The following is a 19,972-nucleotide window of genomic DNA, read 5'->3' as shown; positions in this document are numbered from 1 at the left end:
GAATATTCATAAGCATTAGTATTTAGCACATGGTAGACTCAATAATTATTTATTGAATACATTCTGATGGGAGTTAATGGACAGATTATTTGGTAACAGCTATGGTTGTGTGTGTCTGTGCACACGTATATGCCTGCAGGTTTGAAGTTGCCTGCCCAGACTCTTCTCTTCTTTCCTAGTTCATGCCTAGCACAATTATGTTCTTTAATCTTATTTGCATTTGGCGCCACAGAACAATACAAACGCCAAATAGAGCTTCATATAGTGAATGGCTTGTCAGGACCCAACACTGTCGATTTAATTGGTGTCTTATTAGGCTACAAAAAGAAGTGGTGCCCAGCCTTGTCTGTGCATCCATCATAATCACACTGGGTGATTCAAAGCCTTAACGCTGGCTCTTTCCACAGAGAGGGTTACTCTTCTAGGTCAGTGCTGGGGCACAGATGCTTGAGTTGCTCCGAAGAGTGTGATGTGTTTCTAAGGTGCAAAACTGCTGCTCTACAGAGTCTTTCCCTCCCAGAACATCCCTGCTACCATTTAAGGATAAAAAGCATCTCCTGACTTGTTCTGCCTCACAGGCTGTAATTCCCCTGACCTTGCCTTTGGTTGCAGCTCTATCCTCTAGCTCTGGTTTGAACATCTGCTTTCAATCTTGTTTTGTTCTCTGCTTGACTTGAATGCCTTTATGATTGGTTTCTAAGCAGAATGTCCAAAGATCTTGAAGAAGTTGACTTCCTGTGTATCTGACGCACACATTATTTGTGTTAAAGTTGAAAATGCAGTTGCTGAATAACTTTAAGCACGTGACTTTATGACCATAAGGAAAATAAAAGGAATTAAGCTGTCAGTTTTCTCATAAACTTGTGTGCTGTTTTTATTAGGGAAGCCGTCATTGAGAAAGCAGAGGCTGTCTCACTGGAAAGACTGTAATGACTGGGGAGAGGCCCAGAGAGCTTTAAATTAGAGGCCTCGGCTGCTCACTTCACATACCTCCTGTCCAGCCACTTCTGTCCCTTCAGGAGTCAGGTAAGCTCTCCCTCAGGTTCAGCTTAAGAGGCTGTGCTTTGAGAATAAGGATGTTTGCTGGTTTGAAATAAATATATTTTATTGTGTATAGACTCTTCTTGCAGTGATTTTATTTATTTCAGTGCCCAAATGGCCAATGTAGTTTATCTTCTCCATCTTATTTGCCCGTGATTTAAATCCTCTTATTTCTGAGTAAGGACTCCCCACAGAGAACTGAGGCTGAGACTCCAACAGTGAATGTAGGCTTGTGAATTTCTCAGCAGGAGTGAGACTTGGAGTATAAGGCTCTTGGGAGCTTTATTCATTGTATTTTGCTTTGGGTTTCTTTAAAAGACTTTATGAAATAAATGTTGAAGAAAACATAAAGCTTATTTGTACTCTACTTCTTTATTTTTGATGAATATTAACTGCTCTTTGAAAATTATTTTTTGTGTGAATTAATAACAGTAAGATTAGCTCATTGAGTAAATCAAAAACAATGCAAAAAAGAAAAGTATTGAATATATTAAGAAAAGAAAACCAAATCCACCTAACAATCCCCAACTTACTCTACTGCCCTTTAGGAGAAAATTCAGTCCATAGTATACTTTTTGTGGGGATAGGATTCAGGAGTTAGGGAACTTAATATGTTCTACTCTGGACTGGACTTTGATCTGTTCAGAAATGGGAAGTTATTAGATAAGGATACAACTGTAGAAATGAATCTGGTTTGGACAACACTGCTTGAATGTGAGGCCAGTGACACTGTCTGTGCTTTGAGAACTCTGTTTTACCACAAGCTGGGTGCCTGGGTAAGGTGTAAATCAGCAAGTCAAGGGCAGGTCTGTTCAGAGAGCTTATCATAAGATGTGGAGGTGGGGACCAGACTCTGTGGCTAAACAAGAGGAGAAAACCATTAAGGCATTACCCTACCTCCCGGGGAAATGAGAACTGAAAACTACTGAATGAAGCTAGAGTCCAGCTGACTTATGTCTTCTGTTATGGGAGCAGAGGTAGGGATTAGGTAGCAGTTCTGAATCTCAGTGTTCTGGATAGATGAAGGAAGGTGTAATCATAGCATAAAGCGGCCCAGTCCGAATGCTGTGTTGATTGTTATTGTTGTTCTAGAGAGCTTGGAAATCGTCATGGACTCACTAGACAAGGCAACTGCACAGTTTGGGTTTGATCTTTTCAAAGAGCTGGATCAAACAAATGACGGCAACGTCTTCTTTTCCCCCGTGGGCATCTCAACAGCCATTGGCATGATCCTCCTGGGGACCCGGGGAGCCACTGCCACCGAGTTACAGAAGGTGAGGAGCTTCCTTTGCCTTTGCCAAGTTTCAGGTGGAAACTTGGCTTTGTGGTTTAAACCTCTGGCATTGAAAATGTGCTCATCTTGACTTGTTGGCCAGAAAATAGATGATGATGTGGAACAGTGTCAGGTCTCTCAGCAAAGTCCTCCTCCCTGTCTAGACACTGCAGTATCATTTTCTCTTTGATGCATGGAATTCCTTTGGGTGGGAGTTGTGGTGAGTGGCCTTGCCAAAAGCCACTATTCTTATATATAAAGAGAGAATATGAAAGTCCAAAGCCATGGTGATCAGCTTTTTAATTTCTATTTGGTCTACCTGACATATTGTAGATAAGGCTCCTCTGGAAATTAGTGAGCAACCTAGACATTTCCATGGCTCATCAAGGAGATGATACTTGGGTACCCTTGAAAATACTTTGCCAGCCTTCACTTGGCTATGTGAAATATTTCTCTATTCTGACAATAATGACAGTGTTTTCTCTCTATCAGGTACTTTACTCTGAAAAAGGCACAGGAAGCTCCAGAATAAAGTCTGCAGAAAATGAGGTGGGGCATGTTTCTATATCCTTTAGTGTGATTCCTTCTTAGGTGTAGGATCAATGTAGGAAAGTACTAGAAAAAGCATACCTCATTTACTATCAAGCAGTAGTCACTAGAGCCAAATACCATCTCTAGGCATGTTAGTCCATTTTCTGATGCTGAAACAAAGGACTAGGGTCTGAAAGCTTGACAAATAGGAGCTGGTTTGTTAAGCTTATGTTTTCTGAGCTTGAAAATCCCAGACCGAGTGTCTTCATGTGTTTGGTTTCCATGGAGACTCTTCTGGAATACATTATATGTGAAGGATTAGGGGATAAACGTTGGTGACACATATAAGGGGCTAAAACTTGTGGGCTGTTCTTGCTTTGAGAGACTACCATTAATCTCTTCTGAGGGAAGTTCCTTTGGTGACCTAGTCAGCTTTCCTACTAAGTTCCTTAAGGGTTTCACCACCTCTTAACATTGCTTTACCAGGGTTAGATTTTTAGAACATAAACTCCTAGGAGAAAACCACTTCCAATCACAGCATTTGTACTGTACACAAACAGTAGATTCTCAATAATGATAAGAGATCAGAACACACAACAACCACTATGAATGCTAACACACCAACAGGTTGTTATAACAGCTTTGGGGGTGCAGAGAATTGGGTAACGTTCTGGCTTGGGTATGCCAGGACTTTGGGACTTTGGCAAGTAATTCACTTTCTTTAGTCTTCTGTGACATTTCTGATAGAATCATCTAGATCATTCATTTAACTCACCTAGTACTGTAGGAAACTGAAAGCAATATTATTGCTGAACTGAATTAATGTTTTGCTTCTCCTGATAATATTTCCTTAAATGCTATCAGCACAGGAGCATTGATCATCTTCCAGATCTAGCTTTCTGGTATCTCTTGCTTGGTCTTACCAAATACAGAATGGGATGGGGCCCATTAGGTCACAGGTTAGCATCTAGAAGTAACCCAAGGTCTCAGAAGGGCACAATTGCTCTGTCAGAAAGCACAGCACAGCACAGTACTGTCAAGCTCCCAACATTGTGAGCTGGTCACTTCATAATCCCACAATGCTAGGCTGCCTGTGTGCTCCGTTTCAGCTTTGGACTTGTGCTTCCTTCTTGGGATTTTTAACTGAGTTAGATCCGGTGGCTGTTCTCATGTGCAACTGAGACATGTAGTAGCTTCCAGAGAACTTCTCCACACAATAGTTCCTCAGACTACACAGGAACCTCATCTGGGGCAGATGCCGTTATCCTGGGTGGAGAGATTCATGACTGGGTGCAAGTTGCCTTTCAGTTCATATACCTGCCGTCTTCCACCATGAGACAATTCTGCCCCTTCCCTAGGAGTTCTTGGGAGCTGAAGAAATGAAGAGTAGAGGTACTGACTGCGACAAAGACATTGGGGCTGGAGCATATTCCGGAGGCAGCTGGCCCAATCTCCTTATTAGTAGATGAATAAACAGGAGTGAAGTCCAGTGGCAGGCTTGACATGTACTACCAGTATGCCATGAATTCAGAATATTCGGAACCCTTCTCTTCCAAAATGGTGTTAAAATCTCAAGACAGCGTAGGAAGGTAGAAGGAATATTGCAGTGAATACCTGTATGAGTACCTGTATGAGGTACTCAACTGCATTTCTATGAGAAAGATGACCATTGCCAATCCTTGATTCCCTTCCCTGAACATAAACCTCTCTCTTGAGAGTAGAAGCTCCATTCTCTTGAATTAGGAATTTATTAACCAATGCACTTCTTATTTTGCTACGAATGGCAAATGGGTTAATTTTTACAGCTATTTCTTTATGTGTTCTAGAATTTCTAGTGGTAAATCTTTTATTTGTATAATAATATACTGAGTCATGATACTTTAAAATTAAACACATTTGATTTACTAATATTATGTTAATTTTGAAAAATGCTATAAATGATGTCAAAAATGTTTTTCATGGACATTTCTGTACAGGTTTAGTATCAAAATAGCTCCAGGCCCTTAAAATGAGCTTATTATGTATTTTAAGTATATAATATTTTATCAGCTCCTCAAAAGTTTTTTGTCTGTATAAAGTTTGTTTAATTGCTTTTATCCTCTCTATCTCCACATCTTTTTACATTTTCCCAGTTCTTAGTTTTGCCCCCACTTTCATGTTCTTTTTTAAAAAATGTAAATAAGCCATAGAGTCCAGTTTGTGCTGCCATATACTCATGAATATGGTGCCATCCACTGGGTCGTTGTGACTCTAGAGAAGGCTGATGCTCCCTTCCCTAGAATCCGTCAACTGTCAATAGCTCTGAGCTCAAGAGCCTTAAGCCCCTCCCATCCCTGTGCTGGAACCCTGACTGGCTTAACCTTGTGTGGCTCCTGACCAGGCAACCACAAACATTGTGAGTTCACGAGAACAAATGTCTTGTCATTTCCTGAAGATACTTTTGTCATGGTCCTTCCCAGCCTCTGGCTCTTACAATCTTCTGTGGTGGGCCCTGGGCCCTGGGAGGAGATAATGTGATACAGATGTCCCATTTATGACTGAGCACTTATTCTCTGGACTTTGACGAGTTATTTTTTTTTAATTTTTAAATTGTGGATGTGTTTGTATAATTCAGAAACTCACTAATTCATTGGGTAGAATTTGGATTAAAACTATTTTTACCTTTGCTATTTCCCTTTTTATGTGATTTAGGTTTTATTTATTTAGTGGATTTCTTATTAAAGAGTTGTTTTGATTCGATTCTCATTTCCTTTTGTGTCTAGTCTATGAACAAAACATTTTACCCTTAATATCAGTCTGGTATTTGAAACTGATAATCATCTAACATCTATCACATATAATGCTCTACTCCTTCTGTCTGCCTTCCCTTTATGTACCAAAACACAGTTTAACCTCTTTTTAGGTCCTATATTTGTATGCTTAAAAATCCCCTACCAGATTTTGAAGTGATTTTTGAACTGTAGGATCCTGGCTTTTTTTTTTTTGTATAATTACTGTTACAAGACAATTTTATATTTTCATGTGGTTTTATGCAGTTATGTATCATCTTTTCATTTCAACTTGAAGCCATTTAGCACTTCTTATCAGACCCCCTACTTTTATTTAACTGGAAAAGCATTAATTTCTCCTTTGTTTTTGAAGGATAGTTTTACTGTATATGGTATTCTTGGTGAACTCTACCACATTCTTTTCTTTCAGTATATTTTATATAGCATATCAATCCTTTCATAACATTTTTTTTTTCTGGGAAATTTGTCAATATAAGATGCTCCCTTGTATGTAACAAGTGTGTACTCTGGTTCTCGCTAGATTCATTTTTTTTTTTTTTACTTTTTACAGTTTGGTTATGGTGTGTGGCTTCAGAGGTCTTTGTAGCTTTGTCTTGGATGGAGATCTTTGAGCTTCTGAATGTCTGTTCTTGTTGAGAGCCAGGCCAATCCAAGATTTTCTTAGAGGCCCCTATGGAAAGGAAGCTAGTTCTCTTTCCTTCTTTACTTTCTCCTTCCCATTGTCTCCATCTTTTTCTCTTTTCCCCTTTCCTTTCTCCCTTTCCTCTTTCTGTTCTTTTGTTGAGACAGGGTATCACTATATATTTCTAGTTGTCTGGAACTTGCTATATAGACATGCTGGCTTTGAACTCACAGAGATCTGCCTACTTCTGCCTTCTGAGTGCTGAGGTTAAAGACATGTACCACTATGCCCAGCCTAGGATATACTTCTGAGTGCTGAGGTTAAAGACATGTACCACTGTGCCCAGCCTGGGATATACTTCTGAGTGTTGAGGTTAAAGACATGTACCGCTGTGCCCAGCCTGGGATATACTTCTGAGTGCTGAGGTTAAAGACATGTACCACTGTGCCCAGCCTGGGATATACTTCTGAGTGCTGAGGTTAAAGACATGTACCACTGTGCCCAGCCTGGGATAGACATGTACCACTGTGCCCAGCCTGGGATAGACATGTACCACTGTGCCTAGCCTGGGATATACATGTACCACTGTGCCCAGCCTGGGATATACATGTACCACTGTGCCTAGCCTGGGATATACATGTCCCACTGTGCCCAGCCTGGGATAGACATGTCCCACTGTGCCCAGCCTGGGATATTCATGTCCCACTGTGCCCAGCCTGGGATATACTTCATGTACCACTGTGCCCAGCCTGGGATATACATGTCCCACTGTGCCCAACCTGGGATAGACATATACCACTGTGCCCAGCCTGGGATATACTTTTCAATAACATCATTGAAATGCACAAAGTCTACTAAACAAACAAGTAAACAAAAACACTTCTGGGGATTGTCTGTGCGAAGCTTATGCATGTAACACTTCTGGGGATTGTCGTTGCGAAGCTTGTGCATGTAACACAGCTGGAGGTTTGTGAGTTGCTACTTAGGCATTCTTTCTGTTGATTTCTAGTGCACTGCAGGCTCAGCACAGGGTACCTTGTTTGTTTCATAGCTTAAGTTTAGGTGAGACTGAGACCAGTCCTTCCTGTGCTTCCTCAGAAGTCAGAATGACCGACATGTTTCCCTCTCTCTTTCTTTCTTCTCCTTGCGTGAGTCAGGCTCAGCTCTGCAGTAGCCGTGCTACTACGCTGCTGGAACGTGCTGTGATTGTGAGTTCCGAGGGTTTCCCTGTTGTTTTCAGTGCACTCAGCTTGGCACTCACTTATGGATTACAGGGACCTTTGAATTGGTCTGAAAATTCCCAAGGTGACTTTGTTAGCATGAAGTCTCTTTGTCAGAGACTTGGGCCATGTGTTCTTCCATACTGCTGGTGTTATTCCTTTGTGGTTTCCTTAGTAACGATTTACTAAGGTATGTTAGTAGATGATGGTGGATGTTGTCAGACTGTATTCAACTCTGATGTGCTTTAATGACTATAGAGAATTCTAGGTTTATATTTCTGGTAGCCATTGGAAGATTCTCTTCTCATATTCTAATATTACTATTGGCAACCTAGCTTGGTTGACATCCTTGACAGCGATCTACCGAATTACTTTTTATTTAAAAAATTTACCAGTATTTGTCTAATTATGGACTTCTTTTATTTATTATAACTTTGACTCACTGTAATTTCTGAATAAAAAATTCATGCATTTCATGGTGCTCTTTCAGGAGTCACTTAAGTTTCATCCACTGTGTAGGTCCCAGTGATTGAACTCAGGGTTATCTAGTTTCTGTTTCTCAGATCTCCCAAGTGTCAGCTATGGCTTCCATTTTGTGGAGTGGGCCTTAAGTCAAATCAGACATTGGCTGGCTACTTCTACAAGGTCTGTGCCACCATTGCCATAGCATATCTTACAGGCAGGATAGATTGTAGGTCAAAGTTTTTGTGGCTGGGTTTGTGTTTATGCTTCTCTTTCGGTAGCGTACACAGTGCCTTCCCACACTAAGGACACTAGAATGCAGGGGTGAAGTTTCCATGTAGGCACCAGCTTCACTTCTTCATGTTCAATGATTTGTATGGATGTTGTCCCTGGCAATTGGACCCAGTGTCAGTGTGCAAAGAACGCTCTGTTGTCTTGGCAACAGTCTATGTTATTTTGGGTTTTCCACAGGACACCCTTAGCCAAGGACTAAACTGAATGCAACTGAGTGCTGATACTGGAAGCCTTGTTTGGTGACAAGAGGTGGCCAGTTGGGACTCTGTCTCTCCTATTATTAGCAGACCTCATTAGGATATCCTTCACATATTTTAAAAAGTTTCCACTGCACTAGGTTTCCATATCATCCCTCAAACACCCCTCAATTTCATCTGCCTCTTCCTGCATTCCCTCCCTCAACCCTATTTTCTCCCCTTCCACCTGATCCTTCTATTCCTGTCCACACCCACATCCAGTACACTTGTAAAATCGGTTCGATTTTTTCCATCCCAGTAAGATCCATGTGTTCCCCCTAGCTCATTCTTCTATACCTAACTTTTCTCAGTCGATACATTGTAGAATTCTAGGTTGCTTATCATTTATTTAATGGCTAATAGTCATATATAAATGATCACTTGCAATATTTATCTTTCTGGATCTAGGTTACTTCACTTAGGATAAATTTTCTAGTTCCATCCATTTGTGTGCAAATTTCATGATGTCATTTTTTTAAACAGCTGAGAAATACCTTATTGTGTAAATGTACCATATTTTCTTTATCCATGTTACAGTTGAGGGACATCTAGGTTGTTTCCAGTTTCTAGATATTATGAATAAAGCTGTTATGAACATAGTTGAACAAGTTTCCTTGTGGTATGATTGAACCATATTCCCAGGAGTGGTATAGCTGGATGTTGAAGTCGATCAATTTCCAATTTTTTGAGGAACCACTATATTGATTCTCAAAGTGGCGGTACCAGTTTGCACTTTCACCAGCAATGGAGGAGTGTTTTCATTCTCTGTTTAGACCTGTGCTCCATTTTTAATTGAATATTGGGCTTGTTGATATCTAGTATATGTTTTTTATATATTTTATATATTAGCCCTATATTAGATATAGGGTTGGTGAAAATGTTTTCTTATTTTATATGCTGCCATTTTGTTCTATTGATGGTGTCCTTTGCTTTACAGAAGCTTTTCATTTTCATGAGTTTCCATTTATTGTTTATCTTAGTGCCTGCACTATTGGTGTTCTGTTCAGGATGTTGTCTTCTGTGCCTGTGCAGGGTGTTGCATATGGATCTATTTGCATTCTTCTACGTGCAGTTAGTTATTCAGTTTTTGCAACACCATTTGTTAAAAATCCTGTCTTAAATTTTAAACTCTTATTCAAGGATAGACATTTTCCAGAAACATTTTTCTGTAATAGAGAACTGATGTGAACGTCTAAATGTTTGTGTCTGTCTTGTGGATGCTTGCTATTTTCCCATGAGTTTGACTTGAGACTTGTTTGTTTACAATGTATAATTTTGGAACAAAATCTGCACTTGGTTGATGACCTTGGGACATAGTAAAGCCTACGATGTAGTCAGTTTTGTGATGAAGATACCTTTTTACTTCCAGAATAGGATCTTTGGGTTTTACCAACTCCAGGTCATTATCAAGGTAGTACAAACTAAAACCCCAAACCTGTTTGAAAACAGGGTTTTCTTCTTTTCCCTTATTTGCATGTCGGTTTAGTCATAAATGACTCACTAGGAAATTAGTGCACATTAAATTCTTAATTCCCAAAGGGTGTAATGCACCTGACCTGTTCACTGCTTGCCCCAATCAACCCAAGCAGCAATAAACTGATTGCGAGTCACCCAGCCTTTCATAACAGTAAGGAGGCAGCAAAGGTCAGCCCAATAGATACTGCCAGAATGGTGGGGATATGCATTTTCAGGTCAAATGTATGCAAAAAGTTACCAGTTATTTGCAAAATTTAGCTATCTATTACTTTTTTTGGTATAGTTGTAGGCAGTTGGGTTGTGAGCAATGAAAATAAGAGACACAATAAAGAATTAAATAAATCTTTATGCATCATTTTGTACAAGAAAATGAACTTTTTAGTTCTCATGTGGAATCAATCAGGACTCAATCACTTACTTTAGAGCTGAACTGCATCTCTCTGCATCCTCTGTGAATTACAGCAACCAGAGCCCACATGACAAGTCATGAGACAATGTTCTGCTCTGGTCTAAGAAACTGTTCTGGCTCACCCGGTTTTGCCACGCACTGCCTGCAGCACACAGTCAGAAAGCTGGTATACCCTACGGAAGATAGCCAGAAGGTTTTGATAATTATTTTTAAAAAACAGTGGCAAATTTCATTTTAGTTTGGTTTGCAGCTCTCATAAATGATCACTTTCTTCATGAAAAATTACTTTTAATATCCCAGTGTCAGTGGAGAGGAATTATCTAGGGGATCCTTTACACTTCTCAAGTGTTTAGAGTCTGTGAGCAGATAAAAACAAATGTACGAAACACTTAGTAAGCTGTTATGTTTGAAACCCAAAGTGACAGCTGGATCAGAAAACAAAGATTTGTAGTAATGGGGGCTGCTAGAGGCTTCGCCATGAAGTTCAGGTTGGGTTTGACTTGCATCTATGTTTATAGAGAGCCAGATGATGTCCAGAGACCAATGGACATTTATATTTTTCTCTCCAGTTTGCTCATAGAGGAAGGACTCTAGCCACATCCTTTTGGAAGAGAATCTAGGCTTGCTTTTGCCAAGATAACCCACTGAGTTTTTGTCTTGATTTTGAAGATTCAGAAGACAGAAGAAATACATGAACAATTCCAAAAGCTTTTGACTGAAATAAGCAAATTCCCTAATGATTATGAACTGAACATAAGCAACAGGCTGTTTGGAGAGAAAACATACCTCTTCCTTCAAGTAAGTTCTGTTGTGCATGCCACATCTATGTGTGGTAGCAATGAATGGCCAATATCCCATTTAGGACTGAGTTTTTGGGCCATGCTGCCAAGTTGGCTCTTGCCATGGTCCTGTTTTACTAGTCTTTCTGGACTGCTCTCCAGACATGCAGTTCCTTTTTGAGTTCATACAGCCTATACCTGACTTTTGCCTTAATCACATTGGACCTGAATGACAGTATGTGGAAGCAGTAAGAACCATCTTCCCAGGACCTAAACATTCACATTTTGACATTAGTTTTCCTAATGAACAGACACATTTATTAAGAGGTATTTGTACTTGACAAATTCTTCAATCTCTTTCTATTTCTTCCCCATCTCTCCTAAAGAAATACATAGATTATGTTGAAAAATATTACCATGCATCTCTGGAGCCTGTTGATTTTGTAAATGCTGCAGATGAAAGTCGAAAGAAGATTAATTCCTGGGTTGAAAGCCAAACAAATGGTAGAGTATGGATGGGTTTTTCACCAAAAAGCACACTTCTTGATTACCAGCTATGACAAAAGTCTTGGGCTTGAGGCTTCATAGATACCAGATGAATGAACTTTGGGAGGCGCTAGAGATGGGTTCAGGCAAGGATAGGCATAAAGGTTGGATAGGGTACTGCAGGGGATGGGATGGTCTTAGCATATATGGAGAGATGCAACAGTGGAAAATTGTTTGCACAAGCTGTGAGTCACACTTACCTTTGTAGTTCCAGGGATGGCATCTTGTTTATCGTTACTTTGTTCTTCCTCTCTTAGTCTGGAGCCCCAAATGTGAATGGCATAGAGCTCCCACTCTCTTTGTTAAGTGAGGCATACACAACTTTTTCACCAAGACTTGTCTGTACCTACAGCTAGGATTACTCAGGCCTCCTGCCCACTTGAGCATCTGGTAGAGATGATTAAATCTTCAGACACCTCCACTGTAAAGATTTGACAACTATCTTTCCCATCCTTCTTTTATCATTCTCTATTATAAATAAAATATATTAGAAACAGTAAAGAAACATTGAGAAGTAGGTAGTGTCTACCATTTTCTAGTACCACTATTAATGAGATTTGTCATGATGTTGAATATTTTTTCTTTGTATTTTATTTAAAGAAAGAAATTAAACAACCAGAAAACAAGGGTATATTGAAAGGTTGGCTGAATAGAATTTTTCAGTATTTAGTGTAATGTGAACTTAATAAAATGCAAATTTCTGGGACTGAGGAGATGCCCAAACAACATGAATACTACAGTTCGGATTCCCAGAGTCTTTGTATGTAGTTGGAGACTGCTTGTTTGTTTCTCGGCCTCCTAGACCTGAATATTCCCATAGAAACTATATTAATTACAGCACTGTTTGACTGGTGTCTCAGGTGTATTCCTAGCTAGTTCTTACATCTTAAATTAACCCATTTCTATTATTTTATATTTTACCCTTGGTAATATAAAACCCTTAGCTCATCGTTTGCTAACTCTTGCTTCTTGGGCAGCTACATGGCATGCATATGCCTTCTTCGGCAGCTATATGGCATCTCCTTGACTTCACATACTCTCTCTATATATCTCTTCCAGCCTGGCTATATTCGGCCCTGCCATAGACCTAAGCATATTTGTTTATTAACCAATAAGAGCAGCAATATACAGAAGGACATCCCACATCATATATAAAAGCTGAGCATAGTGGGATGTGTCTGCAACTGGCATTGGGAGTTACAGGGTGGAGAGAGGTTGGCCAGCTAACCACTTGAATTGCTGAGTTCTTGGTTCAGGGATCACCTTTGTCAAGGTGGAGTGTGATAGAAGAAGACAATTTAATGTTGAACTTGGGGTGCACTGGTCAGTACTCCCTCTCATATATGCACTTTAAATCTGTTTCTTTTAAATAACTTCTGAACCACAGGTGAGGATTCTGTTGAATAGATAAGTATAGTAGCTAAAGCAGAATGCTTAAAATATGCCAGGTAGTGATTATAGGTCCATATTAAACCATGTATTCATTTCAACAATGCCATTAGGCATGCTTTTTTTCTGTTTGATAAACATGGAAACTTAGGCACTCAGTGTAAACAAGTTGCCGAAGATTTCTTAGCTGATAATAAGTACATCTGCATGGAAACAGAGACAATATGAGAATTTCCCTGCTGACTCTGCCAGCAAATCCTTGGTGCACAAGGCCCCCGGGTGTTGACGTGGCTGCAAGTCCACCCACATCCACATCTGTTACATTATAGTCTGTGATTTGCAGGACAGACCACTCTTTTCTGTTTCTCTGTTTTCAGAAAAAGTCAAGTACCTATTTCCAGAAGGCTCCTTCAGCAGTTCCACCAAGCTGGTGCTCATTAATACAGTTTATTTTAAAGGCCTGTGGGACAGGGAGTTTAATAAAGAACATACCAAGGAGGAGGAATTCTGGCTGAATAAGGTATGGTCCTTTATATATGTGTCTGCTTACTTCTGGAATGTACAGTCTAAAGTCATTTGGCCAAATGCCTATTCAGTAGCTCAGACTTTGTGGTTATATTATTTTCAAGAGCTACTGGGGAGCCATATGATTTTCTTAATGTTTTTATCTCTGATTATTTGTTGCAGAACACAAGTAAACCTGTTCAGATGATGACTCAGTGCAGCTCCTTCAGTTTCACCCTCTTAGAGGATCTTCAGGCCAAAATTGTGGGGATTCCATATAAAAACAGTGATCTCAGCATGTTCGTGCTCCTGCCCAATGACATAGATGGTCTGGAGAAGGTAAACCTTGATACCTCGTACCTATATCATTTTTAAAACTCTGTATTGCATCTCTTGTACCCAGGGAGCCTGGGAACATGGCTTCTGAACAAAATTTGATGGGTGGTTGTGCCACTTTGGAAGTATTTCTCACTTTGTGCAGTGACTCCCTACTGATCTCTATTGAGAAAGAGACTTGTTGAGAATAACTAGAATGCAGCTGTGCTGAGACGAGCTAAATGGATATTTTAAACTGTATGGGGGTGGTTCCAAAGAGTCTTTGCCTGGAAAAAACCATACATGCTTGAATATATAACTTTTGCATGGAATTCAGTAAAGCCCTTGGATTTTGCATTTCTTTTGATCCTTTTTCTTGATGTAGGTCTATCCACTTTCTTTTCAAAACAATGACAAGGCTAGTGTTTTGGATCCTGGACACCAGGAATGCATAACTTCAAATACTTATCCTTTAAGATGTTTCCCAACCATAAATCCTCCAAACTGTCTGTTTCTCAGCATTCACATCTACAGCACTGACCTCCCTGGGACTTGATATGTGCCATTATGTTGTGTATGGAAGTGCAGCCTAGATGTGTAGAGGACACAGAAACACTCAGTAAAATTATAAATTGAAAATATTTTGGAATAACGTGAAACATGTATTGAAGCTTTACACACACACACACACACACACACACACACACGCTGAAAGGAAGTGATTCAGAAGGAGAAAATTGGCTTTGTTAGTCAAATCAGTAGTTCCAACATTGAATACAGTAGGATGCCTAGTTTGAAATTTATAGTAAATGTTAATTTTCTATCTTCAGAATTTATGAGCATACATTAGAATGTTTTATACATATTAGTCTGTAAGGGAAATGGATAATGTTGACTGTTGTTAAAACATAGCAACTTGACAGAAGTGTTATCTAACTTTATCAGTTTATGAGAGACGTGGTGTGAAGTTAAATACATATAAAATAGACATCCACTGTGAGTAATTACACTCATGCACATATAGAAACTAGAAGGGAGCAGAAATTGAAATGCAGAATTCAAAATACCTTGCTTTTAATTTGAAAAAATCAGTTCATGCTATATATAGATAATATAATACAGGCAAATATAAGAGAGAATATAAGACAACAGTCTTTTTCGTAGACAACAGACAAATGAAAATTCTGTTTGTTAGTAAAAGTAGTGCTTTCTGTCTTTCTGGAGCCAGTGTGAGGCTTTTAAAATGTTCTTGGATTTACCTTTCCTACCATAGATAATTGATAAACTGTCTCCTGAGAAGTTGGTAGAATTGACTAGCCCTGGACACCTGGAGCAAAGGAAGGTGGACCTGCGCCTGCCCCGCATGCAGGTGGAGGAGAGCTATGAACTGGAACCCGTGCTGAAAGGTATGGGCATGCTCAGTGCCTTCAGCCAGGATGCGGACTACTCAGGAATGTCTGCACGCTCAGGGCTGCACGCCCAGAACTTTCTGCACAGATCCTTCCTGGTGGTGACGGAGGACGGTGTCGAGGCCACTGCGGGCACCGGCATGGGCTTCATGGTCTCGTCAGCTGCAGACTGCGAACTTGTGCACTGTAACCACCCGTTCTTGTACTTCATCAGGCACAGAGAGTCGGACAGCATCCTCTTTTTCGGCAGGTTTTCTTCTCCTTGAGATGATGAAGCTAGGACATGGCTCCATCAAGCGGCACTCGGGGTTGACAGATCATGGGATTCATTCATGTGCTCCAACCTCAGGCACAGTAGCAGCGACAGCATATTTTCATATTTTGTTTAAAAGTGACCCCATCGTGTGTGCCACGCAGGAAGCCCAGTTTAGTTCTCCCCTGATTTCCTTTGACGGTCCATCAGTACCAGGAACATTTTTTTCTTTTTTTGATAAAAAGGGTGGACTCTATGGGGAAATTCAGGGTTCATTCAGTTCTAGCATTTTGGCATATTATAATACATAAATAAAATAAAGTAATAACTTACTCAACTAACGTGTTTCTTTTTTCCAGGGACTTGTACTCAGAAAACAGAATTTAGAAACATGTGAATGGAATATAACTCAAATGCCGAACAAATTAAACAACAGTATGCCAGACAGAAAGATTTCCTTATTTTCATCCTCCATGCTAACATTATATCCCCCACATTCGTTTCAGAATCATTTTAGTATTAGAAATAATTGCGAAGGTAAATGTACCTGATCAATACTGCTACCCAGTCATTCTTTCAAGCTTTGGAAAGTGAATGTCTGGACTCTCCTTTAAATGAGTGGCCCTTTTATTTCTTTGTCCTCTTGAATTTTTCTGTTGGATTCTTGAATGAGGGATGGCTCTGGCCAGATAACCTCTCCTTTAAAATTATTTTTTCTTCTTTAATTCTTGGGATTATAATACAGTACTGCTCCCTCTCTTTCTTCCCTCCATATATTTACATATACCCTTCTTACTCTCTCTCAAGTCTATGGTCTCCTTTTTCATTAATTGTTGAGTACATAATGTGCATGTACATAAATACACATGCCTAAATACAATCTGCTTGGTCTTTATAATGCTAGTCGTGTATGTTTTCATGGTTGTCCCTTGGGTGTTGGGTGTTGGTGGGATTCCCTCAGAAAGATTATTTCTAGCACTCCCAGCATTCCTCCCTTGACTGGAGTTCTTTAGGGCTGAGACCTCATGGGCTTCTCCAGTCCACTTTGATGTGTTTATTGGTAACCAGACACCATTTTCTTAAAGCTGCTGTTGAAAAAGTTTTATGTATTTTACTAACACCACATTGCAAATGTGCTTCAGATTTAAGCTTTATCAGTTTTTAGTAAGACCACATTGCTGACTTATCTTAAGCATTTTTCTTTTTTATGTCTCTGAAACATTTTATTTTATATTTTATTTATTTATTTATTAAAGATTTCTGCTTCCTCCCTGCTACTGCCTCCTATTCCCCCCTCCCCCAATAAACACCCCCTCCCTCATCAGCCCAAAGAGCAGTCAGGGTTTCCTGCCCTGTAGGGAGTCTAAGGACCTCCCACCTCCTTCCAGGTCTAGTAGAGTGAGCATCCAAACTGCCTAAACTCCCACAAAGCCAGTACGTGCAGTAGATCAAAAACCCATTGCCATTGTTCTTTTTTTTTTTTATTGAGAAAAGGAGAAAAAAAAACCAAGTTTCCACCTCCTCCCAGCCTCCCATTTCCCTTCCCCTCCTCCCACCCTTCTCCCCCTCCTCCCACCCTTCTCCCCCTCCCCCCACTCCTTTCCCCCTCCCTCTCCAGTCCAAAGAGCAGTCAGGGTTTTCTGCCCTGTGGTAAGACCTAGGACCTCCCACCTCCGTCCATATCTAGGAAGGTGAACATCCAAACTGGCTGGGCTCCCACAAAGCCATCACATTACGTAGGATCAAACCCCCGTGCCATTGTCCTTTGCGTCTCATCAGCCCTCATTGTTCGCCATGTTCAGAGAGTCCGGTTTTATCCCATGCTTTTTCAGTCACAGTCCAGCTGGTCTTGGTGAGCTCTCAATAGATCAGCTCCACTGTCTCAGTGGGTGGGTGCACCCCTCGTGGTCCCGACTTCTTTGCTCATGTTCTCCCTCCTTCTGCTCCTCATTGGGACTTTGGGAGCTCAGTCCAGTGCTCCAGTGTGGGTCTCTGTCTCTATCTCCATCCATCACCAGATGAAGGTTCTATGATGATATGCAAGATATTCGTCAGTATTGCTCTAGGATAGGGTCATTTCAGGTTCCCTATCCTCAACTGCGCAAGGAACTAAATGGGGACCTCAGCTTGGGCACCTGGGAGCCCCTCTAGGGTCAGGTCTCTTGCCAACCCTAAAGTGGTTCCCTTAACTAAGAATTGTGGTTCCGTGCTCCCCTGTCCAACCTTCCTTTATCCCAATCCTCCTGTTTTCCCAAGGCCAGACCTCCTTCCCTTCTAACTTTTCTCTCCCCATCTCCCCTTACCCCCAACCCACCCCACCCCAAGATCCCAATTTTCTCCCCGGCAATTTTGTCTACTTCCCTTAGCCAAGAGGATAACTATATGTTTTTCCTTGGGTTCCCCTTCTTACTTAGCTTCTTCAGATTCACCTATTGTAGACTCCATGACCCTTATTTATGGCTAGAAACCAAATATGAGTGAGTACATCCCATGTTCCTCTTTTTGGATCTGGCTTACCTCACTCAGGATAGTGTTTTCTATTTCCGTTTATTTGCATGCAAAATTCAAGAAGTCCTTGTTTTTTACTGCTGAGTAGTACTCTAATATGTATATATTCCATACTTTCTTCATCCATTCTTCCATTGAAGGGCATCTAGGTTGTTTCCAGGTTCTGGCTATTACAAACAATGCTGCTATGAACATAGTTGAGCATATACTTTTGTTGTATGATAGGGCATCTCTTGGGTATATTCCCAAGAGTGGTATTGCTGGGTCCAGGGGTAAGTTGATCCCGAATTTCCTGAGAAACCACCACACTGCTTTCCAAAGTGGTTGCACAAGTTTGCATTCCCACCAGCAATGGATGAGTGTACCCCTTTCTCCACAGCCTCTCCAGCAAAGGCTATCATTGGTGTTTTTTATTTTAGCCATTCTGACAGGTGTAAGATGTTATCTTAAAGTTGTCTTGATTTGCATTTTCCTGATCACTAAGGAAGTTGAGCATGACCTTAAGTATCTTTTGGCCATTTGAAGTTCTTCTGTTGAGAATTCTCTGTTCAGCTCAGTGCCCCATTTTATAATTGGGTTGATTAGCCTTTTGCGGTCTAGTTTCTTGAGTTCTTTATATATTTGGAGATCAGACCTTTGTCAGTTGCGGGGTTGGTGAAGATCTTCTCCCAGTCAGTGGGTTGCCTTTTTGTCTTAGTGACAGTGTCCTTTGCTTTACAGAAGCTTCTCAGCCTCAGGAGGTCCCATTTATTCAATGATGCCCTTAGTGTCTGTGGTGCTGGGGTTATACGTAGGAAGTGGTCTCCTGTGCCCATGTGCTGTAGAGTACTTCCCACTTTCTCATCTATCAGGTTCAGTGTGTTTGGACTGATATTGAGGTCTTTAATCCATTTGGACTTGAGTTTTGTGCATGGTGATAGATATGGACCTATTTTCATTCTTCTACAGATTGACATCCAGTTTTGCCAGCACAATTTGTTGAAGATGCTCTCTTTTTTCCATTGTATACTTTTAGCTCCTTTATCGAAAATCAGGTGTTCATTGGTTTGTGGGTTAAAGTCAGGGTTTTCTATTGGATTCCATTGGTCAACTTCTCTGTTTTTCTGCCAATACCAAGCTGTTTTCAATACTGTAGCTCTATAATAGAGTTTGAAGTCAGGGATGGTAATTAAGAATTTTTCTTGAGCTATCATTACACATTGATTTTTTTTGGTCAGTTCTTAGGGCTGCTCATGAATCATTATAAGCCAGTTTTAGAATATTTCCTCAATCTAAAGAGCTTCTATATAGCTGCCTTCACCTCTAGTCACAGGAAATCACTCCCTTCTCTGGCTTTGTAGCTTCTTGATTTCTGTCTCATATAAGAAGACTCACAACAGATTATATTTCATGCCTGGCTTCTTTCATCTTGTAGAATGTTTTGCAGTTCATACCTTTGTAATACTGCTCATTATTAATTTTCTTCTATTGCTGAATGGTATTCTGTTTCTTAGAAAAGATTCACTTTATCTATTTGCCTGTCAATAACTTGTTTATTTCCACTTTTGCTATGAATATTCATATTAAGGTGTTAGTATGTGTATATATTTTTAATACTTCTCTTGAGTAGATTGTGAGAGTAGGATTGCTGGGTTACACAATAAGATGTTTGGCTGTTTTCCCACGTCAGCATCATTTCCCATTCCCACCAGAGAGTGTAAACTCCCAGTGTCTTCACATGTTTTCTAGCATCAATATTTTGTCTTGATAGTTGGAGTCTTTCCTTTGGGTGTGAAATGTTCCACAGTGATTTTTCCTTGCATTTCTCTAATTATTAAAGTGAGCACCCCCACTCCCAGCATGTACATTTGGCTATTTGTATGACTTCTTTGTTGAAATGTATAGTGAAATTATTTGGTTGTTTTAAAGGGTAGTTT

The 19,972-nt window shown here is 40.3% G+C and overlaps 1 protein-coding gene across 2 annotated transcripts; it reads left to right on the top strand.

Annotated features, from left to right (window-relative positions):
- The first annotated feature begins 1,006 nt into the window (after positions 1–1,006).
- Positions 1,007–15,877, top strand: LOC121446405 (serpin B13). 2 transcript variants are annotated; one of them, XM_041649019.1, is made up of 8 exons: positions 1,007–1,026; positions 2,134–2,315; positions 2,807–2,863; positions 11,029–11,151; positions 11,519–11,636; positions 13,445–13,587; positions 13,755–13,910; positions 15,160–15,877. In XM_041649019.1, exons 2-8 carry the CDS (start codon positions 2,151–2,153, stop codon positions 15,559–15,561), a joined length of 1,164 nt encoding a protein of 387 aa, XP_041504953.1. In that variant the 5' UTR covers positions 1,007–1,026; positions 2,134–2,150; the 3' UTR covers positions 15,562–15,877. The 2 variants fall into 2 exon arrangements, with proteins under 2 accessions (XP_041504953.1, XP_041504952.1); XM_041649018.1 differs by having other exon boundaries at positions 11,023–11,151.
- Positions 15,878–19,972: the final 4,095 nt, after the last annotated feature.

Source organism: Microtus oregoni, unplaced genomic scaffold (assembly GCF_018167655.1).
Source record: "Microtus oregoni isolate MIOR12 unplaced genomic scaffold, Mior012 000003F_ref0000135, whole genome shotgun sequence".
Taxonomy (NCBI): Eukaryota; Metazoa; Chordata; class Mammalia; order Rodentia; family Cricetidae; genus Microtus; species Microtus oregoni.
Note: the sequence above shows the minus strand (reverse complement) of the source record. Positions and strands in the feature narration are given on the sequence as shown.

Bases quoted from the DNA above. Each gene is read 5' to 3' on its own strand.
- LOC121446405 (XM_041649018.1), top strand. From the start codon at position 2,151: ATGGACTCACTAGACAAGGCAACTGCACAGTTTGGGTTTGATCTTTTC. The intron at 2,316-2,806 runs GTGAGGAGCTTC...TCTCTCTATCAG, and splicing joins CTGCCACCGAGTTACAGAAG to GTACTTTACTCTGAAAAAGG. The intron at 11,152-11,518 runs GTAAGTTCTGTT...TCTCTCCTAAAG, and splicing joins AAACATACCTCTTCCTTCAA to AAATACATAGATTATGTTGA.